Source organism: Atractosteus spatula, chromosome 12 (genome assembly GCF_055471065.1).
Source record: "Atractosteus spatula isolate fAtrSpa1 chromosome 12, fAtrSpa1.hap1, whole genome shotgun sequence".
In the NCBI taxonomy this organism is placed as follows: domain Eukaryota; kingdom Metazoa; phylum Chordata; class Actinopteri; order Semionotiformes; family Lepisosteidae; genus Atractosteus; species Atractosteus spatula.
In genome coordinates, this window is record NC_142717.1 from 31,541,485 (window position 1) to 31,561,275 (window position 19,791).

The window sequence follows — 19,791 nt, forward strand, 5'->3', positions numbered from 1 at the left end:
AGAAACAAGGATTTGTACACTTTTTCTAAAAGTCATTTCTATATTCATAAGCAAAATCTGAAAATGCCTAGACAAAATCTTTAAGCATTTCATTTTCCAAAGGTTTTAACAACCCAGCTGGATTGTTGCCTGCATAGTTCACAATTTTATCCGTCCTACACAAATAACTACCCTTCTCTGTTGCAGCCTTCTTACAGAGCCGGGGTAAACCGGAAGGAAGCGAAAGTTTCAGACTTGATGTAGTCGATAAAATTTAAAGCTTTGATTGTTGGCTGCTGGAATCAGCAACACTATGATTTTAGAACAGATTCTGTTATATGTATCTATTTATGTCCCACTGAATACTTATCTACTGTATAACTGCATTTAACGGTTAATTTTTAAGCAAGACCAATATAATTTCTCCAACATGAATATTGTTTACCAATTTTAGGTATGGTTCATACAACATTCCCTGAACAATTGTTAATTTTTTAAAAGCCTTACCTAGTATTAATTTGAAAATATTAAGATTCATACATTTTTCCAGTTAGAACTTTTCTTCAGGATTTTCTCGTCATTTTTAGAAAGATATATTAAGGAAAATGATCTAAACATCATTCCTGTTTATTACTGAAGAAATATGGCTACGATTTTAAAACATGTACACAACCATTTACGAGAGTGTAACTAAATGTCATAAAACCATTATCTTCCCAAGTCCAAAAATACACATTAACATTATAATCAGGACATTATGAAACACTGTCACAAAGGCCCTGCCACATTACACTTAGCAGCCTTGACAGGGAAGCCATGTGACTATGACGTCTATTTCTGGTCACTAGGCCTTGTCCACAGCACAGGAAGAAGATGGTGCTTATATCTGAACCACAGGACGACATCCATTTGTATCAGGGTCGCAAAACTATGCTGGGAAAATTGGTTGAATCTACTTCCTTGTCTTGTAATATGGCATGGCCCTTTAAAAAACAAATCCTGAGAACAGTGCAAAGAGAACCACTGCCATTGAACAAGACTGTTTTACACTATTTAAATATTTTTTTCATGTTTCCATTTCATTTTGTTTTACATTCCATCTGTATTTAAAATAAGGCACTTATTTACTAGTTTGCATTTTTTCAACCTCTGACTGACAGAGTAAGTTGTTTTTGGGCTCTCAATAATTGTATTTTACATAATTCTGCATGGAATTAATGTTGCTTTCAACTATAAAAAAATTGCAAGTGCATAGAATGTTGCATTAGTAGTCCCTCCCAGGTAAAATAGTCTTTACACAGATGGTTATGACTGAGAGACAAAGACTAAGAAGTGAGCAGGAAAATAAAGCTCTCTATACAGTTTTTATATTACTTTTATAAAGATTTTCTGTATGATTTTAAACTTGTTACCAACAAACAGGACTGTAGTTTCTTATGGGAAAGTATATAAATAAGAGATGCAATGGTGTAGCTGACGTATCAAAAGAGAGATGCATGGATAATTTTAGATTATTTTCCTGTAGATATATGACATTTCTTTACGGACTTGTAGAAAACTACAAAACTCTGTATAAATGCAAACTACAAAACTTTGTATAAATGCAAATACATATAGCTCTAAAATTAACTCTTAGCTTTTGCTTCTTGAAGATAAAACACAGTAAGAATAAGAAAACTTAAATACAAATGGTATAAAAATAAAAAAGGCAACTGAGGTAATTTAATTTAGGACTATTGCTGGTAATTTTTAATTTAGGACGCTTTGTCTATACATAAACTTTAAAATGCAAGACATGTGCTTTTTGAAAACACTGGCTTCATGGTTTAATGCCAATTGCATTGTCCAATGTCCTAAGCAAAGGTCCAAGAATCCTATTCACATGATCCAGTTTGAAGCCTGTGGTTTGTTCATAGGAGTGATGGGCATTAAGGCGACAATTTATTGGGAATACTAAAGCAAAGTGTCTGTAAAGGAACTCAAAAAACTGCAGTGGTTTCCACTGATAACAGGATCTTCTTCTGAAAACGTGTTTACTGTAGAGCTTTGTGCCAAATGTTCCTGTCCTCCAGGTAGTGTTTGCAATTGCAGTCCCCAGGAGAAGGTGCTACTGGTTACTGCGAACCCGCAGTAGATTTTCCAGTTCAGTTTTGTTAATGGTCCCGTAGGCTTGTGCATAGCTGCCGAGCTTAGCCTTAGGGTCCCCTGCAGCTCCGACATTGGAGGCGTTCTGGAACGTCTTCTTGCTGAATTTTGGGATCGGTTTGGTCTCACGCGTCTGTGAATGTGACCTCTGATTCTTGAAAATAGGAAAAAAAACATTTTTAAAAAAGGAAAAGGTGCAACATCAGTAGAAGAAAAAACATTCATACTGCTGCTTGTTCCAATACCTGGAAATATTCAGACGAGTCAGGTATAATCTCTTATTGTGAGAGAGCTAGAGACTTCAACAAGGACACTTTGTTAATTACTTTGATAATTATTTTTCAGGGAAACCTGTAGAAACGCTTCATATGCTATTAACATCATTAACTTTAAATACTATAACATTTAGTAATTTACCTTGTATACCTGTAGTTCATTTAATATGTAATATAAGATAAAATAAGATAAGATAAGAGCACTTTATTAGCCCTACGTATGTATGTATGTGCAGTGTACATATGCATATGTACACTGCGTTCTCAAGCATAAGTGGTAGAATGATTTTTAAAGTTTAGAAAACATAGTGCAAAATTGTGCAGTAGAAGCATAACCACTTTTCTTACTATATGTATACAGAACATTAAATTAATTTTCTGAAAATGTTAATCCAAAAATCATTCCCCTTCCTATTTTGTTTTAAGCTTGACTAGTACCTTTAAACCTTTAGAAGATTAGAAGTAATTCTTTCCCCAGGGCAAAATCCTTGAATGTTAGCTTATTCACAAATTTGCATTAACATCTATTTTAAAATATAACTCGAACAAGACGGTGTCTTTACCAGGCGCGCAGTGCCCACACTCATCCCTGCGGCCACGTCGGGCTCCTCCTTCCTGACCAGAGGGTTGTTGAAGCGGTTCTGGGTGAGTGAGAAGGAGCGGGCTCGGGCGATTGGAGCCGAACGGCCACGCTGCTGCTCCGCCCCCCTCGCTGGAGCCTGACTCTGAGGAGCAGAAAGGATCCTGTTACCCAGGGCTGGGTCAGCTTGCGTTGAGAATGCCAAGTTCCACCATGCTTTCCAAAGTGCTTGAATGGTCACCACAAAATCTTGACATGCATCTGAAAGCAGCCTTACAAAGGCTACCTGGAATCGGAAAACAGACACTCGAACCAACCTACAAACCTTGTATAATGTTTTAGAGGGCAAAGTCACTTGATATAGGATACCTTAAAAATCCTATATCAGGTCTACACTGCAAACACAACAGGAAAACAAAAGGAGGCAAAGTACAGCAGAATCCTTATAAATCCATGCCTGTTTGGCAACAGAATTACAAAAGATTCTAATAAGATAACCCAAACCTTTGCACAGTACTGTAACGAGATCTTAAGAGACTTGTAATTAATTACGGTTCAAGGATGTAAAGTACTGCTTGGGTTGAAATCTTATAATGGAACAGAAAGAATAACCACGACTGCTCACTCCTGACCTACATTATGGTAGTATTAAATAAGCAAAACATACATCTGTAACTTTACAAATTACTTCAACCGCCTTAAAAGCAGAGTCATCCACGGCATCACCGTCACATTCTTATCTTACAAGAAAGCAACTGTTACATGAGAAGCATGAGGCAGCGTGTCTTTCTGCTGCTTGTCACGTCAGGATGGCATCACAGGAAGGCGGCGATGAGGTCCCAGGGCATGATCACTGTGGCACCGTTAAGGCAGTTGGCCATTAGTCACTTGTCAGCAGTGTGGAACCAGATCCACTCCATGGGCCCCATCTAACACACTTTACCTGGATAACCTGCCATCACTGGGCATTACTGCCCTGGGGTGTCTCAAAGGATTGCTGAGAGCACAGTGCACTGTGTTTTGCTGCATCATACAGTAAGCACAGTAAAGCCACTTTTCACGCATAGCATAATCCAGATCAGACCACAGTTAAAAGGCACAAATGTTGCGCTAAATATCTAAAACTCACATTGAGCCCGTTGGGTCCCTGCGAGGCTGCGGGCTGCACCGTCACGTTCTCGTGGCTGGTCTGACGCGGCAGCTTCCTGCCCGCCGTCGCGCCGCGTTGAAGAGCTGCTGTGGAGGGGTTCTGGGAAGACTTGGGACCACCGTCTCAAGAGATCAGACAGAAGGTTTATCAAGGCCACAGCTGGTATTCCCAGATACGAATAAGCACTGTTGCATAATTGTATACATTAAGATCATTTGCTGGTCCTTTAACATGTCGGCGAGCCCTGAAATGGCTTGGGAAAATTACACAGGCTGGCGAAGGTGAAATGTCATCATATTCAGTTACCATTTATACTATAAATCACTGTGATGCCACAATATTCTAGATTTCCAAACCCTGCTACCAAACAATAACTGGCAGTAGCACGTGCAAGAGAAGTAGTTATAAACCATAGCTCCTCATTGTTTTTTAAAATGCTTTTTTTTTTCTTTTCACAATAAAGATGAAAAATCAACAGCTTGGTGAGTCACTCGGTTTTGGGCAGTCAATCACATCCAAGGCTGTGCTATGCTTCATGGTCAGCACCTGACTTTGGACCTTTTGTTTTTGCTCAAGAACAACCAGAACTGTGCAAAGAGACTCACTAGGGAGGGCACCATAAGATGCTGGGCTGTGTGTAATGGGGTTGTAAGTGGTCTTGGTGGCCTTGGGGCTGTAGTCCGGACTGGTCCCGGCTCGGTCTTTCTGTGCTGCTGCTCCAGGAGGCGGCAGTGTGGCTTCGGGGGCAGGCGGACTGGCCTCCTTCTGCTCCTCGGGGGGTCTCTCCTGCTGCTCCCCCACGGCTGCCTCCTTCAGCCTGCCCTGCTGCCGCTGGAGCCGCAGACTTGCCTTCCTTTCCAGGATCATCTACAAACCAGGAGGGGGTGCTAGGTCTTTCTTAAAGAAAAGTAGCCCACAGTGTGTGTTGCCCGTACCTACAGTACAATGCCCCCTAAAAATTAACTTAGAAAATTACTGATCAAGGTCTCCATGGGGCACGAACAGTACAGCACTAAACATTCAAATCTATCCCTTCATAACAGATTATTTAGATGCAAACTAATTTAATTTTATTTAACAATAAAACTGTGAAAGCTCTGAATTACTAGCTTGCAAGATTAGATCACTGTAGTTAATAATTAACTTCTGTAGTAATTTATTTATCTGCAGTACTGGAGCTTCCTAGCAAAGCACGGATCCCACTCGCCTCATACAGCTTATTGCGGTACTCTGCTACAGACAGCTGCGTGTCATCATCCACAGGGAGAACCACATCGTAGTCCAGGCTGGGCTCTTTTGCAGGGCTGTGGAACCTGGCAAGGATGACAAGACAGCGTCCGTCAGCAGGCTACTTTGCCAAGCTGACCTGCAGAGGAGATTTCTGGACCTTCCATTCCAGCACAAAAACTGCTTCCCCCCCCCAGTGGAACAGTTTAATGAATAAAATATTACAAGAGGCAATGTACAACAGAGTATTTTTTCCTTATTAAAATGATGTGTATTAAAAATGATCTGCAGTATACTGTATTTAGTGATATAGGCATACATCAGGACTTCCAAGAGAAAAGTCCTGGTAAACACTTCTGTTCACATCTGTCTGAATGGGTACAAAAGCAGGGCCCTACCTGGTACTTCAGCCCATAATGTTCCAGTTACAAGGCCTGAGTCCTTACCACTATTCCACACTAGTGTCTCAACTTATATCTATAATCTTTCGAAACTTATCTGTAGAACTGGCCAATAGGTTGACAGACTCCTGTGGGCGTGCAGTGTTGTTAGAGACAGACTGACAGATGTGACAGACATATCTATTTAATACATCAGCCATTTCCCTATGATTGTTTCATGGTTTTCCATTTTTATCCTTGGTACAAACTTCATCTTTTAATAAATAAAACAAAAGGGTAAAGTAGCAAGAAGTGTGGGATTTAAATAGATAAAGGTTAAAGCTTACAGAGCTTTAGTAAGACTTTAATTAGAATATTGTGTTCAGTTTTTGTTACCATACCACAAATAAGGAACAATAAACAGCTGTGGAGTTCAAAGAACAGCATAAAGAATTACAATTATTTGTTTAATTTTGGAGATAAGTACTTTGTAACTGTTTTGTCTCCTATTACCTGCTGACATAGGGATGTGCCAGAGCCTCCTCTGCAGTGAGTCTCTTATCAGGGTTGAATACCAGCAGCTTCTGCAGCAGATCAAGGGCATCTGGGGGCACTGAGGGAGGCAGCACGTCTTCAAGGGGAATTCTGGACCTATGAACCAATTGTGCAGTCTTAAAGCTTGTACAGTCAAAAGTATTTACACTCAAATTAGAACAATCAATTGGTTTTTTTTCTTCTTAAAATGACCATAGTGTTCTAAGAGTTATGCCTGTACTGGAAAAATGGCCACATATTCCAAAAAGTCCATGTATATTAAGATAAGATAATATCACTTCATTGGCCATATACAATTTCTTGTATTAGGAATTTGTCTTTTCATATACCCCAACTTGCTCTCCATGAGACACAGACACACAGACAGGGAGAGAAGCTTGGGGTCAGAGCGCAGGGTCAGCCATTTATACAGCACCCCTGGAGCAGTTGGGGTTAAGGGCCTTGCTCAGGGGCCCAGCGGAGTAGGATTCCTCTGTCGGCCGTAGGATATGAACCAGCAACCTTCCAGCCACAGGCGCAGATCCTTAGCCTCAGAGCCACCTACCGCCCCGGTATATATTAAAGTATAGACTTTAATATGCAAAGACAAGAGTTATCTCAAATTCAGAAAAGAGACATTAATCACCTTAGCAACCTGGAATGCTCATCTCCTTAGCCTGAACAAAACAGAATTCTCAAAAAGGAAATGGAAATGCCATTGTTACCATTTCAGAATAAAAATGTGAAAAGGACAGATACATTAAAAATGAATGAGTGGGAAACATTTTCACTGAGAACAAAATTGTGTTTTGGTGTCTTGACTCTTGTAGTGTGCAGTGTGAAGTATGTATCCTTTTTCTCCATTCACTGCACTCATCAGTTTATCCTAGCTGGCAACCTGGAGTCTTTCCCTGTGCATGGCAAATCTATTTGTCTTAGTGTCATAAAAATAGCTGCTAATAAAACCAACTGGGTCACTACCTTTAACCTCCAGTTTAAATTGTGATAGCAAAGCTTGTTCAAAGTTTAATTAAGTCTAATCCAACGTATTTGTTGCCAGGGGCAGCTTTATAAGCTCTACAAAATCGTATCCTAACTACTAAGCCACTGTAAACTGCATTTCTGCATAATCTGTTAAATTCAACAAAAACTTCCCAAAATGGTCCACACAATCCATGTAAACTTCTCGAAACTGGACAAACCTTTCAAGATTACCTAATCAAGGAAACAAGATCACAAACCAGATAAATCTTGCAACCAGTAAATCTTTTAACATAATATGTTTTTATTTCATTACAACAAAATCAAATTTCTGCATTCAAGCCACCATACATTCTGCAATTAGAAATCTATGTAATGGGTCAGCTATACATGCTGCCTATTCCTTTCATGCAGTTAAAACCTTTGACAATGATACAGATACATTAAAATTCGAGACTTGCTTATTCAAAGTGGTTTTTTTGTTTTGAAAAATCTGATTTAAAAAAAATAGAAATAAAAATGCTCTCAGAATATGTAAGCTTCCACATTTTATGTTGTGAATACAGACAATTCTCATAACACCTGAAACTGAGTGTAAAGTTAGTGTCGGTATTATTTAGTCTCCCTGAGTATCTTGTAAAAAAAAGGAGAAAGAATGACCGTGAACTTACCTTGACAACATTCTCTGGATTACTGAAGCTCCATAGTCAGATTTTATTGAATATATATCTAAAAACAAAAAAAAGGAAAACTGTTGTACTGGATATAAGTTCAGAAAACTCTGCTAACATGACTACAAAGACTGCTTCTATTAACTGTCTTCATCTAATTTTGAAAGTATATTTTATCAACTGCGTACTTATTAAATAGTGTCTGTTCAATCTATAGTGGTAGATCTCCTGAATTAACATCACTTACAAATATCTTGGGGTCTTGTATTATTCTCTTACTGAAAATACCGGGTGTACTATTGGAGGTTGCTTCTTCAAAGACACACTGACTAAAAAGCAGTGGAAAGTCAATCTGTTTCAACAGATAAGAAAACAGTGCCAATGGTTGCAGGAGACAGGAGGTTACTCTGAGGCCTTCTGCAAGGGACGGCTTGGAATCGATGGCTGGTCATGACAGCTTGGCTTTCCTCAGTGGGTCCACTCTGTCAGTATTACTGAATTATTAAGACAATAACCCCCGCCCCCCTCAGTTACAAGTCACTGTACTTGACTTCAGGTGAAAATAATGGCCTGTTCAGTCTGACACATGCTCTCTTGAATCTTGTTCATGGGTTTATAGGTGTACTCTGGACATTGAAAGCACTCCTCTTGCCGATGACCTCACCTTCATGACTAGGTGGAGGGATGGCACTCATGATTCTTTCAATCTGGTTTATCGTGGATGTGCCTGGGAACAGAGCTTTCCCCAGCAGCATTTCTCCAAGGATACAGCCAATGCTCCACATGTCCACCCCCTTCGTGTACCTGTAAGGACCGACATGTTAATCATAACTGGCTACCTTTTTTTCTGTAGCAAGTTATTTTAATTTCACAATAGCAAGTTGCAATCGACAGGTAATATCTGAAGTAGCTACTGTTGACTTATAAGTTGTATATTTAGTAGTGTATTTAAAAACGTTGTAAATATAACTGAATCTTTTCTGGATTTTGTGCAGACAAATGTGCATCTCCCATGTACAATTATAATAGTTTCCCATTTCAGATATGGATTCCCACATTTGACTATTTCTTATCACTTTCATTTACTCATGATCACATAGATCCAAAATCTTGCCATTAATTCTTTGGATGAATTGGATTTCTATAAGAATGATGTACATTGATTTTTTGTAGCCCCTAACACTTTTATTTTGCTACAAACTTAAAACTCAAGTTGCAGTTAGAGAAACAGGTAAACAGCTGATTTCTTCTTCCTGTAGATCTAGGATTGTTTATGCCTATGAAGACAATTAACACAAGCAGCAATTCTAAACTAGACTGTATTTGCACAAATTGTGATGCACTACAAATTTGTGTTCTATTTTAAAGTATTGTAATTCAAGCGAAACAATATATGCTGTAGATGCTGAAGTGTACCTGGTGGAGGCAAGGAGGATCTCAGGGGCACGATACCATCGTGTGGCCACATACTCTGTCAGAGCAGGGTTCCCAGCATCCTCTTGGATCTGGTACAGCGAACGTGCCAGACCAAAGTCACACAGCTTCACAAAGCAATCCGTGTCAAGCAAGATATTGGAAGGCTGGAGACACAGAGAAAGACACATATGTAAAATACAAGAAAACAGCAGAAAATTGGATACGCTTTCTACTTTTGTTAGTCTTACTACCTTTATTCTTTCTTCCTCACTGCTAATTTACAAGTATGTTCTTGTCTTGAATTATATTTTTAATAATAATTGGGTAACATTATTACCCACTCTATTATTAACTCAACCAATTTAAAAACAAATGAGGACCTGAGCATGCACTCATATCCAACACACCACAGGCACCACAGTATTTTAAAAAACAATTGAAGAGCTGATGTCACGGCAAACTTAAGCCCACCCAATCCCCACAAAGCTCAGCTAAGTGAGAGATGCTGTTTGAGGAATCCCTGTCAGTCAGCTAAAGACATAGCCCAAGCTCAAAGCGGCACCTCCTACAGGCTGTGAGCATCTGCAGTAAATCACACTGAAGGCATGACACCATGAGAAACCACTGCAAATGTATGATAAAAGTTTATACTTTTATATCAGTTTATACTTCCACAATATCGTAAGTACATATCACACAAAGACGAAAGTCTTGGCAGATTTATTTCTACTGAAGTACCTTCTGGTCCCTATGAATAACGTTGCCTGAGTGCAGGAACTTTGTGGCCTTCAGGAGCTGGTACATGATGTATCGTTTGTGAATATCCTTGAGCAAATTCCCCTTCTTTATCACGGCATGCAGGTCTGTCTCTGTGAATTGAACCAAAATAATACACTGCTTGATGTGCCCGACAGTGAGAATACATCATTTCAGCTTTAATATATAAGCTGTCAAGCTAAGTACCTATTAAGTTTTGTTGCTTCACCCTTCACACATCATACACCTTTCATACAATTGGTTGCACTAAAGACCGAAACGATTGTTTTACGGATAACAAGAAACAGAAACTTTATGTGTAATCATCAGCCTTCATTCACAGTGCGTCTGCTCTGAAAATGCAGAGGATTTGTTCCCCTGCAATTCAGACTGATTTTTTTAATTGATATATATTTCAGATGGATATTATGCATTAGTTCAGGCGTTTATACTGAAAAGAATGTCTTAAAAGAGGCCACGTGATTGCTTAAAGAAATGAGAGCTGTCATAATCATTTACATAAAGAGTTTCAATATTGGAAGCTTGGACGTCCTTGACAGAGAATTGAGAGAGATAAACTGGCTTTAAATTTGAGAGCTCTGGGATGACCAGTGAATATGAAATGTACACTATCCTCGAGGAGCTTAAGCACAAAAGGTGTCACAGATAGATAAGGCATAATGCTGCAGTGCATTCTCCATGCAGCATCTATGCTTTCTCTTCTTCAGTTAGACCAGGATGGAGCCCCAGACTACAAGATCACAAAATAACAAGGGATGTCAAGCCATCAGCCCTGAAACCTGTTAGACATCAAAGATGGGAAATCCCGCTGCATTAAAAAGAACCTGAGACATCAGAGGTGTCTGTCCTACTTTAAACACTCAGCATCTGACAGTTTGCCAACAGTACAGTACGCTGTCTGATGACTGGCATTTAAAAATTACCAGCTCTGAGCTCAGCAACAACAGTACAATAAATACATGTATTTTGTAATACAAGCAGTTCCTTAATTGATTGGTTAAATGTAGTAATTAAGGAAATATTTAAATGAACATTGAATGGAACAAATCTGCACCTGACACACTGATACGTACTGTAAAAAAGACATTATAAGGAAGATAGAAAATTTTCCTTACATTATTTACAAGTTTAGAGGAAGCTCTTTTAAGGACAAACGTTTTTAACAATAAACACACATTAGCTGAAATGTCAGTGAAAACCCCTGTTCATGCTGTTCTGGTTTGCACTGGAAGGTAAAGGGATGTCGTGTCATGGGGTACACCTGTGCAGGTAACCATGTCCTCACCCATGTACTCGAAGACCAAATAGATGTCCTTGTCATTCTGAGCTCTTATAACATTCAGCAGTTTGATGATGTTGGGATGCTCTCCGAATTCCTAAAACACAACACAGAGACACATTTTACTTTTGCTTTCTCCTTTTCAGATCAAAGCCTTCGAATCTTTTACCAAAAAATAAAAAAAGCAGTCCATTCAACTGAATTTAAGATATGTACTACACTGGATAAACCAATGTGAGAGGAACCAGTCTTAACATCAGTGCATTTGCAGTTAGTGTCGAATTGATTCAAGGATCTCATTCAGCTGTTCTCAGGCAGATTATCAGCTTGTTCTATACTCCCACAACCCTTTGAAGAAAGCAGTGCCTCCTGTTCTCAGTTCTAAATACACTTCCACCAAGTTTCCACTTGTGTGCTTTGGTTTGGATTTCACTTGTTTGACCTTGTCAGTGCTTTTCAGGATCTCAAATAGTTGTATTGGGCTCCCTCATAAACTTCAGCATATCAGTGTACCCCCTTTAACCCCAGAATATATATGGCTGCTCTTCTTGGACTGATTCCAGAGCTGCAATATCTTTTCTAAAACCTAAAGACCACATTCTGTGTAATATTCCAAATGAGACTTTACTAGTACATTGCACAGTTCTAAGAAAACATCCCTTGATATTACATTTTTAAAAACATTTCTGTAAATCATTTGGATTCATCTGTAGCTCCACCTTGCTGATTAACTGCCCTGTGGTTTAATGATTTTGCTAACCACAAGAAAATATTTTGTGATTGTTAAAGAAGACAAAAAAATGTTCAGCCACTAAACTAAACAATTCTATTATCATTAAGTCAGAACACCAAGTATATATTAGCAAAGACCAAAATGTTACTCCCTGTTTTTAACAAATGATAATACAGTGTTGTATTTTTAAACCCTTCTACAATAAAATCAGAATAATTATTGAGGTATGCCCCATGGCTCCAGCTCTGATTAGTGTGAAGAATATGCACACTACTGCACAAAAGAGATAAGCCTGACTTTTAACACTGACCTACTTCCTTATCTGAGGAAGAATAAACACATATTATTTCCAATACAGACAGAAAACAAAATCAAAAAAGGCCTACAAAGAAAAAATGATTAGAACGTCTGTTGCTGCTAGTGTAAATTTGAGCAAGTGCATCTCGGGAAGAAAACTCACAAATGCTTTGGCTATTGAGCCTTCCTTCTGGTGTGTGGATAGAGTAAAAAAAATATTTGGGTTGTCAAAACTAATTTCTATATTTTACTACGCAGGTTCCTGCTCTAACTTAATTAGTAGAAAACATGTCAGCGTTGTCCCAGAATTACTGTGGTCAAGGCAAGAACAGAACACATAATACGCACCATAACTTACCTAGCAGTGATAGGACCTTACCAAATAGCAAAGTGCAATCATTATGTCTTAAGAAAGACATACATGTAAAGTTCATCATACTGTATGATTAAGTCTGCAGTTTCATTAAACTGTTCACTCTTAATTGAAAGCCAAATTCTTCCTCAGGGATTAACATAGGGACATACATATATTTATATAAAGAGTGGATGTATTGTTAAAGACAAAAAGCAAAGAATGATTTCAAGAATGAGTAGTACTGCTGAAATGTCTGTTTGCATTACCAATATGCTGGTAGAGATCATCACTGAATTTGAGCTAGATGGCACTGCCCCTGTACCTGTCTCTATGGTAAATTAAGTTTAGAATTGTAAACCTTTGGACCTAGTAATAGTATTCCCAAGGTCAGTGTTAACAATCTGGCCTTTAAAGTTGTTTACAAAGCATAACCTAGTGTAGCATACTTATTGGAATATAAAACAGTAAATTGTTCCACCTTCACATTAATTGTGCATTGCTTATGAAGTACATATTTGGATATGTTGTTATTGTGATGATAAAATAGTGCAACATAACAAAATGGTATTTACAAAATGTGCCTCTGTATGCATTTTGCAGTTCAATAGAAAGTGAACTTCACCAATACCAATATCACATCTAAGCAGTCACATCTCATTATAAATGCCAATTAGATGCTAAATGAATTACTATTTTTCATTTACTTTTTAATCTGAGTAGGCATTTTCATTTTATTTGCAACCACAAGTCTTAGTTTTATCTTCATGAGAAGATGACCAGGATCAACTTCCATAATTGTAAGATCAGAACAGGTAATAAAGGTATTCCTACCTGAAGAAACATTATTTCTCGGAATGTTCTCTGCAAAAAAAGAAAATGCAATGACTGTGAAAAAACTGGAATTAGGCAACGATCCTTCAACGGTGCAATTACCAAAAAACACAGACACTGTTTTCAGTTTCCAGTAAACTTACTGAAACTGTTTTGTGTTAGATAAAGAAGTGGACAAAGACTATTTCTTATTAATTACCAGTTGGGAAACCAGCATAAAAGTATTCCCTAAACATAGAAGGTTCACTAAGCAGACCATGTTATCTTTTACTACTAATACACCCCAAAATAATAATTACAGCAGTACTCCACAGTAGGATTAATTAATGGCTCTCTGATGTAACACCTAACCCCTTAATGATCCTAAAGCTGCTTCCTCTCAGGGTTGAAGCAATCTGAAGGCTAAAACACATGCTACAAGGTGGGACAAAACCTTGTGTGAGATGGTCAGTCCAGAGCTCTGAAGCGGCAGTGCTGACCACCACACCATTCAGTCTGCACCATGCAGTGAGCAATACTGTATGTACTTTTTGGGTCAGAGACACCTGTGTTTGTAGGTGGTTCAAAAAAGGATTCAATATTTTACAGAAGTTACAAGTGTCTTGAAGAGAAAAAAGAAACTCTGGTATACTGTATGTAACAAAATGGAGGACAAATTTGCAATTCAATACATCTGCTCTCTGCTTACCTGAGCATCTGTTCTGTTCCTGAAAGCATCAAATATCTTCTTCACCGCAACAATCTCTCCAGTTTTCCGATCAATGGCCTTCCAGACTATTCCATATGCCTACACAAAAAGAAGTACAAAGAAAGGTTAGGTTAGGCTGCACACAAAGACTTCTAAAGCATTTATTCTTCTCTCAATGTGCTGCCAGGCACAGATGTGTAAATCTTGACATCAAAAACAGCCATTAAACAACTGTAGCCAAGACAGCCCAAGCAATAACAGTGGACAGTTACGCATGGCTGGCGAAGATGAACTAAAATATTTGAAGGCCTGCCATATTCAGTTACTTCAAACAAACACATTTTGGCCAACTTAAAAACAGGGCTTCTACAAACACTGCACCTGTGAAAAATATTGTACATCCAGCTAAAGAACGTACTTGTTCAGAAACACTGCTTGTACAAAAATTAAACTACCTGTGGAATGTGGTTTAGTGACACTGGTGTCCTGGTGACTATACACAGTCGAAATGAAGAGTACACAGTGCAGGATAAATCGCCAGTCTAAGAGGAATGGTGAACTCATTCTCAGACTCAGAAAACCATCTCGAAGTGCAAACCCTGCTTGAACCCATTACCTGGAAGTCAGTTTTATAGAAGTACTGTGAAAGAATTCCTACAAACTTTTATAGAGCATTACTCATGTCAAGGGCATTATGGAGCTCTGTTCAACTTTAAAAAGAGGACAATAAAGCACTACCTTAGTAAAATCCAGTCAAAACCCACAAAAACATATTCAAAGTGGTGGGAGGTTTGAAGTCTTTTAACCCTAATTTCTGTAATTTCGCATTAAAGTGCATCCTATTTTATGATACACCAGGTACTGTTGAAGTTACACAGATAAAAACTCTCGATCAATACACAATGAGTCTTCAAATTTATTAAAATATATATTGAGAGGTTTTTTTTTCCAGATACAGGTCTATGGTTAATCATCACAGTATTTTTTCTCATGAAAATAAATAGCAACTATGGATATGATAGAAATGGCTAAGCATTCTAATACAACTTTAAATCCTTCATAATTAACTGTACTTGTTGATAAGTCCTCGTTTATACTATAGCAATGTTAAGGAGTAACAGATAAGGGAAGGACGTATGATATACTTTGCATTGATACAATCATATTATTAGTTCAAATTAAAATGATCCACACCTTCTCAGAGGAAAACCTGAACTAGTCAAGGAGAAACAATGGGAGACACTGTGCTTGAGCATCTATCTCTCACTACACTGCACATGTTACAGCACTACAGCATTTTTCACAGCCCACAGCTTTTGGCTGCAGCACTGCTGCTGAGTCATGAATAAATAAAACATGCAGCCCTTGAGAGAAACAGAAAAGGAGTGCTGGAGCTTCTTTCTTTTATCTGACATAGAGGTAAAAGGCCAGTGTGTTCACCCTGGATACTTCAGACGCCCGCTGGCACTGGGAGGTTAGAGGATTGACACTGAAACACTTCTGAAAATAAATTGAACTGGTACGATACGAGTAACCTGTGAGATCACAAAACCAATAAAAATAACAGGGGTCATTGCTTTTCTTTTCTATAGCCTATAACATTGGGTTCAGCAATTCTGGAATTACTGAAAGAGCAACAGTCCTTAATCACAGTTGTAATGTGTACCAAGACATCTGGACCAGATTCTCCATTTGTACTGTACATACAGTTGCCAGATCTCTACAAAGCATCTGATGAGCAGGTTTCTTTATGATTCAAACTCTAGTGCACTGTTTTCCTTCCTAGGTTTCCCACGGTTTAAATCAATAACCTAATTTAAATGATTGCGCTGTAAAGTTATCTAATAGTAGAATTCAGATTCCTAAAAGAAGCGAGAGTGCTAGGCTCCTGCCTGAGATGTCAGGAGTGTGTGGAGAGAGGACAGGTCTGGATACTCTCAGAACACAAGCTGGACTGCGAAGGATGTTCACTCACACATGGATGGCCCTGTAGATTCCAGCATTTCATTTTGACACGCAATACAGTTGTTGACTATGCTGGAAGTAAAGGGTTAAACCCTTTTTGTGTTAGTGGCCGTGAAGTATGTTTACAAAATGGTTGGATTACTGTGACCAAGTCAAAGCACAAGGAGGGCCTCATGTCTGAAATATGATACTAAAAAGAACCTTTTTTAACTCTCTTCTCCTGACTTCAGAGAACGCAATTGTTTTTAATTGTTGTTAAGTCCTTAACAGGCAAAGACTATGAGAAATGTCCTCAAATGACCAGTTTTATATTATTATTACAGCAATAAAAAAGTCATTGAAAAGGTGAGATGTAAGGGGGTGCAGTTCCTAGTTTTTATCACTCCCCAAATTTGAAAAGAAACAAGGTTTCAAATGGAGTTCCTTTACAGTTGCATGTGCCCAGGGCTGAAAGCAAGAGGTGAACAGCTGTCTCACTACTTGAGAGTCTGAGCTCAAGAAGCCATTAGGTTACTATTGTTAAATAACTTCAACACCACATCACGAGCACACCGCATGGATAATGCACTTTATAATAAATCTAGACATTTAGACAAGTGTTCCAGCTCTAGTCCTGCAGAGCCAGTGGTGTCTGTGGGTTTTAATGTTAACCTTGCTATAGTAACTAATTTATGGCTTGGCTGGACCAATTACCAGCTGTATTTAAATTCTGTAAATATGGTAGGTTACAATGGCACATTAGGACCATCCTGGTCTAGTTTTGAAACTCCTGTAGCTCTTATCTGGAATGCAGACACCCATCATTTTGAAGGAATTTTATTCACCAGTTCATTTAATGATCTAACTTAATTCCAACTAGGTATGCATATTTATGTCTCAATTTTCGGACTGAAGTTCATACACCCCTGTCTGAAGTGAGTTAACACACCAGGAATCTTTCCTACAGCAAGCCAGGTTAAATCAGTGCTCATTAAACTTGGATAATGTAATTGATAAGAGTAATTTGTCTGACAATAGCTATCAGCCTAAGTGAACTAATGGAAAAGTTTCAAATAAAGGTGCCAGGACTTTCTATTTGACAGTATTACTACCACCATTCTAAAACATCAAAAATATTTCGCTCTACACGGAGGAGTGCTAAATGACAAGCGTCTCAAAACCCTAAATATCACAACTATCCAAACCAGTAAACTTATGAAAATCTAGACTAGACTAGAATTCTGGTAACTAAGACAAGTATATCTGGATCTGCTTTAAAGTTTCATGTGATAATTCCTAGCATCTTTTGCAGTTTCCGTGGAGACACCACGCTAACACCCTTGCTGTGTTCGTTATTATGCTCTACCGTGATTTTATGTGGTTAAATAGACTTTTACCGCTCTATATCTTAGCATTAAAGCAGCGGTTTGTTACAGGAATAGCAAAAGGAAATAAAAACAAGACCCTAACACCACACCAGCACACATAGAGAACAGCCTGAGCTTCACCGTGTCCAAGACAACTGGCACCTAACCACCCACAGCGTCCTTACCCAACTGTACGAAGCACGAACTTTCACAAAACTAGGCGAAGCACTGCTGCAACCTTTAATTAAGTAAAAACAGGATCGGATAAAACTAGGCAAATTGTCTAGTCAGACAAAAAAAAGTTTTAAGGATTGTGGTTAAATCGCTCTTTTATTTTATTTTTTTCGCTACGAATGAAATTAAGATTTTTAATCGCAAGTGAATGCATTAATCGCATTCGTGGTGACGTTCCTGTGAACAAAACATATGATATTTATTTCCATGGATAGGTCTGCGTCGTAATTATGGCTGAAATACACTCATCTTAAATTTCCCCACTGCTGTTTCGCCTAACCCTTACCTGTCGTTACAAGAGGGTCAATCCACGGGATAATAATTTTTACTGCAACAACCATTTCTCAGCCAGTAAGCACGCCACATAACACAGAAGGTAAAACTCACCCCTTTGCCAAGTCTTCTTTTAATCTCATATTTCAGAGAGATGTGATCTTCCACTTCTGTGACATTCATGCTGAAAGTCGGTTTCCGCGATTAAACAAAATAAAACAACTTTTCACTGTCCTGCTCTCACAGGCTGATTCAGGACTCAATTTTTGGACGCTCTCTTCAACAGACTGATCGGCTACAGCAGCTGCGTCATCTTGACGCACGCATCTAATGTTTTGAATTAAAAATTTCACCTCTGCGTGCAAATAAATAAAAAACCGTAAACATTGAAGGTGAGACGCCGCACTTTTTCGGATTTGTAGTGATGCCAGAAAAGGGAAGTCTTCGATCTAACTGGTCTTGGATCTATTGTTCTTTCTTAAAATGACGATTCCGTTTGCTTATTCAAAGGGTTTTCTTTTTCGCATTAACATCGGTGCAGACCATTTCGTTAAACAAAATAAAGGTGCATTTTTAGTCATCCGTTCCCCCGAGCCCTTCTTGGTCAGTTGACGGCATGAGTGCGTCGACCTTCTGTGCTAGGTACTGATCAATTAAATGTTATCATCCGCTGTTACAGGTCCCTTTGCCTTGTCGATTTCCCATGATCCCTGTTTTTTTACACTCTGTGGTATGGCACACTTTTATCCCCTTATCTCGTTGTGGGGTCTCCCTGTCTGCACTGGGCCGCCTGTCCCTGTTGATACCGTCCGTTGTCCTGGAGACGCGGCTAACCTGACTGACCCGCTCCTGCTGGGCCGGGTCTTAAAGGAGCCGCTCCTCCTCCTTCCCGTCCCAGGGGTACGTACCACAATGCAGAAGAGACCTGTACCGTGAAAGCCAATGGCAATCACAAAACTGGACCCGCTTGTTCTGAAGTTACGGATCTATCTATCTATAAACATTTAATTACTTCATAATCATAGGATTTTAAGAAACCATTATTTTATAATCAAGGCATCGCAAACCGCCTTTACAAATAGGGATTTATTTTTCATAATATGAAGCCTGCAAAGACGATGAGTAAAAGAAGTGTAAAACAGATGTAGAATATTTCAGACAAGATCACAAAAAGCCACCAAAGTGTCACCGTTGTGTTTCATGTAACAAAAATGCTTTTGGCAATGGAAGACAGCAACAAATAGAAAAATAGTTTTTAAATGTGTTCTAGGAATGTTAAAGTATGACCCATTTACTGTTGGCACATATTTCCCAAAATGAGGTGTGACCTTTTAGCCTATTGCAGTTTATTATGGCAGTAAAAATCCTCACAAAACTGGATTTTATATAAACTACGAAATCCTGTCATGAGTAAATCACGAAGGAAAATACATTTCACATTAATAAAAAGTGCTCGTTTGAAAAAAAAACTGCAAAGGAAACTGCAGATGGAATTTTTCTTGATAAATTAAGGATTGAATTAACCCACAGAAAAAAAAGTAAAATAAAAAATGTCGAATTGTTCCTGAAATTGTTTTTATGAAAGATCTACTTATATTCTGCTGCAGCCAAATTTTGTCATCCTCTTTTTTATTTAACTGGGTTTACCAAAAAAGTATTGGGAAAAAATTCTGGA

The 19,791-nt window shown here is 38.5% G+C and overlaps 1 protein-coding gene across 1 annotated transcript; it reads right to left on the minus strand.

The window, feature by feature from the left end:
- Positions 1-1,029: 1,029 nt before the first annotated feature.
- On the minus strand, positions 1,030-18,935 carry mapk15 (mitogen-activated protein kinase 15). Its single transcript, XM_088929746.1, has 14 exons — positions 18,231-18,935; positions 14,299-14,397; positions 13,611-13,640; positions 11,401-11,491; positions 10,077-10,207; positions 9,339-9,502; positions 8,587-8,726; positions 7,923-7,980; positions 6,250-6,387; positions 5,337-5,442; positions 4,735-4,996; positions 4,109-4,251; positions 2,963-3,124; positions 1,030-2,278 (listed from the first exon to the last, which is right to left on the minus strand). The coding sequence occupies exons 1-14, from the start codon at positions 18,297-18,299 to the stop codon at positions 2,087-2,089; spliced, it is 1,785 nt and encodes a 594-aa protein (XP_088785872.1). The 5' UTR covers positions 18,300-18,935; the 3' UTR covers positions 1,030-2,086.
- Between the last annotated feature and the right edge of the window lie 856 nt (positions 18,936-19,791).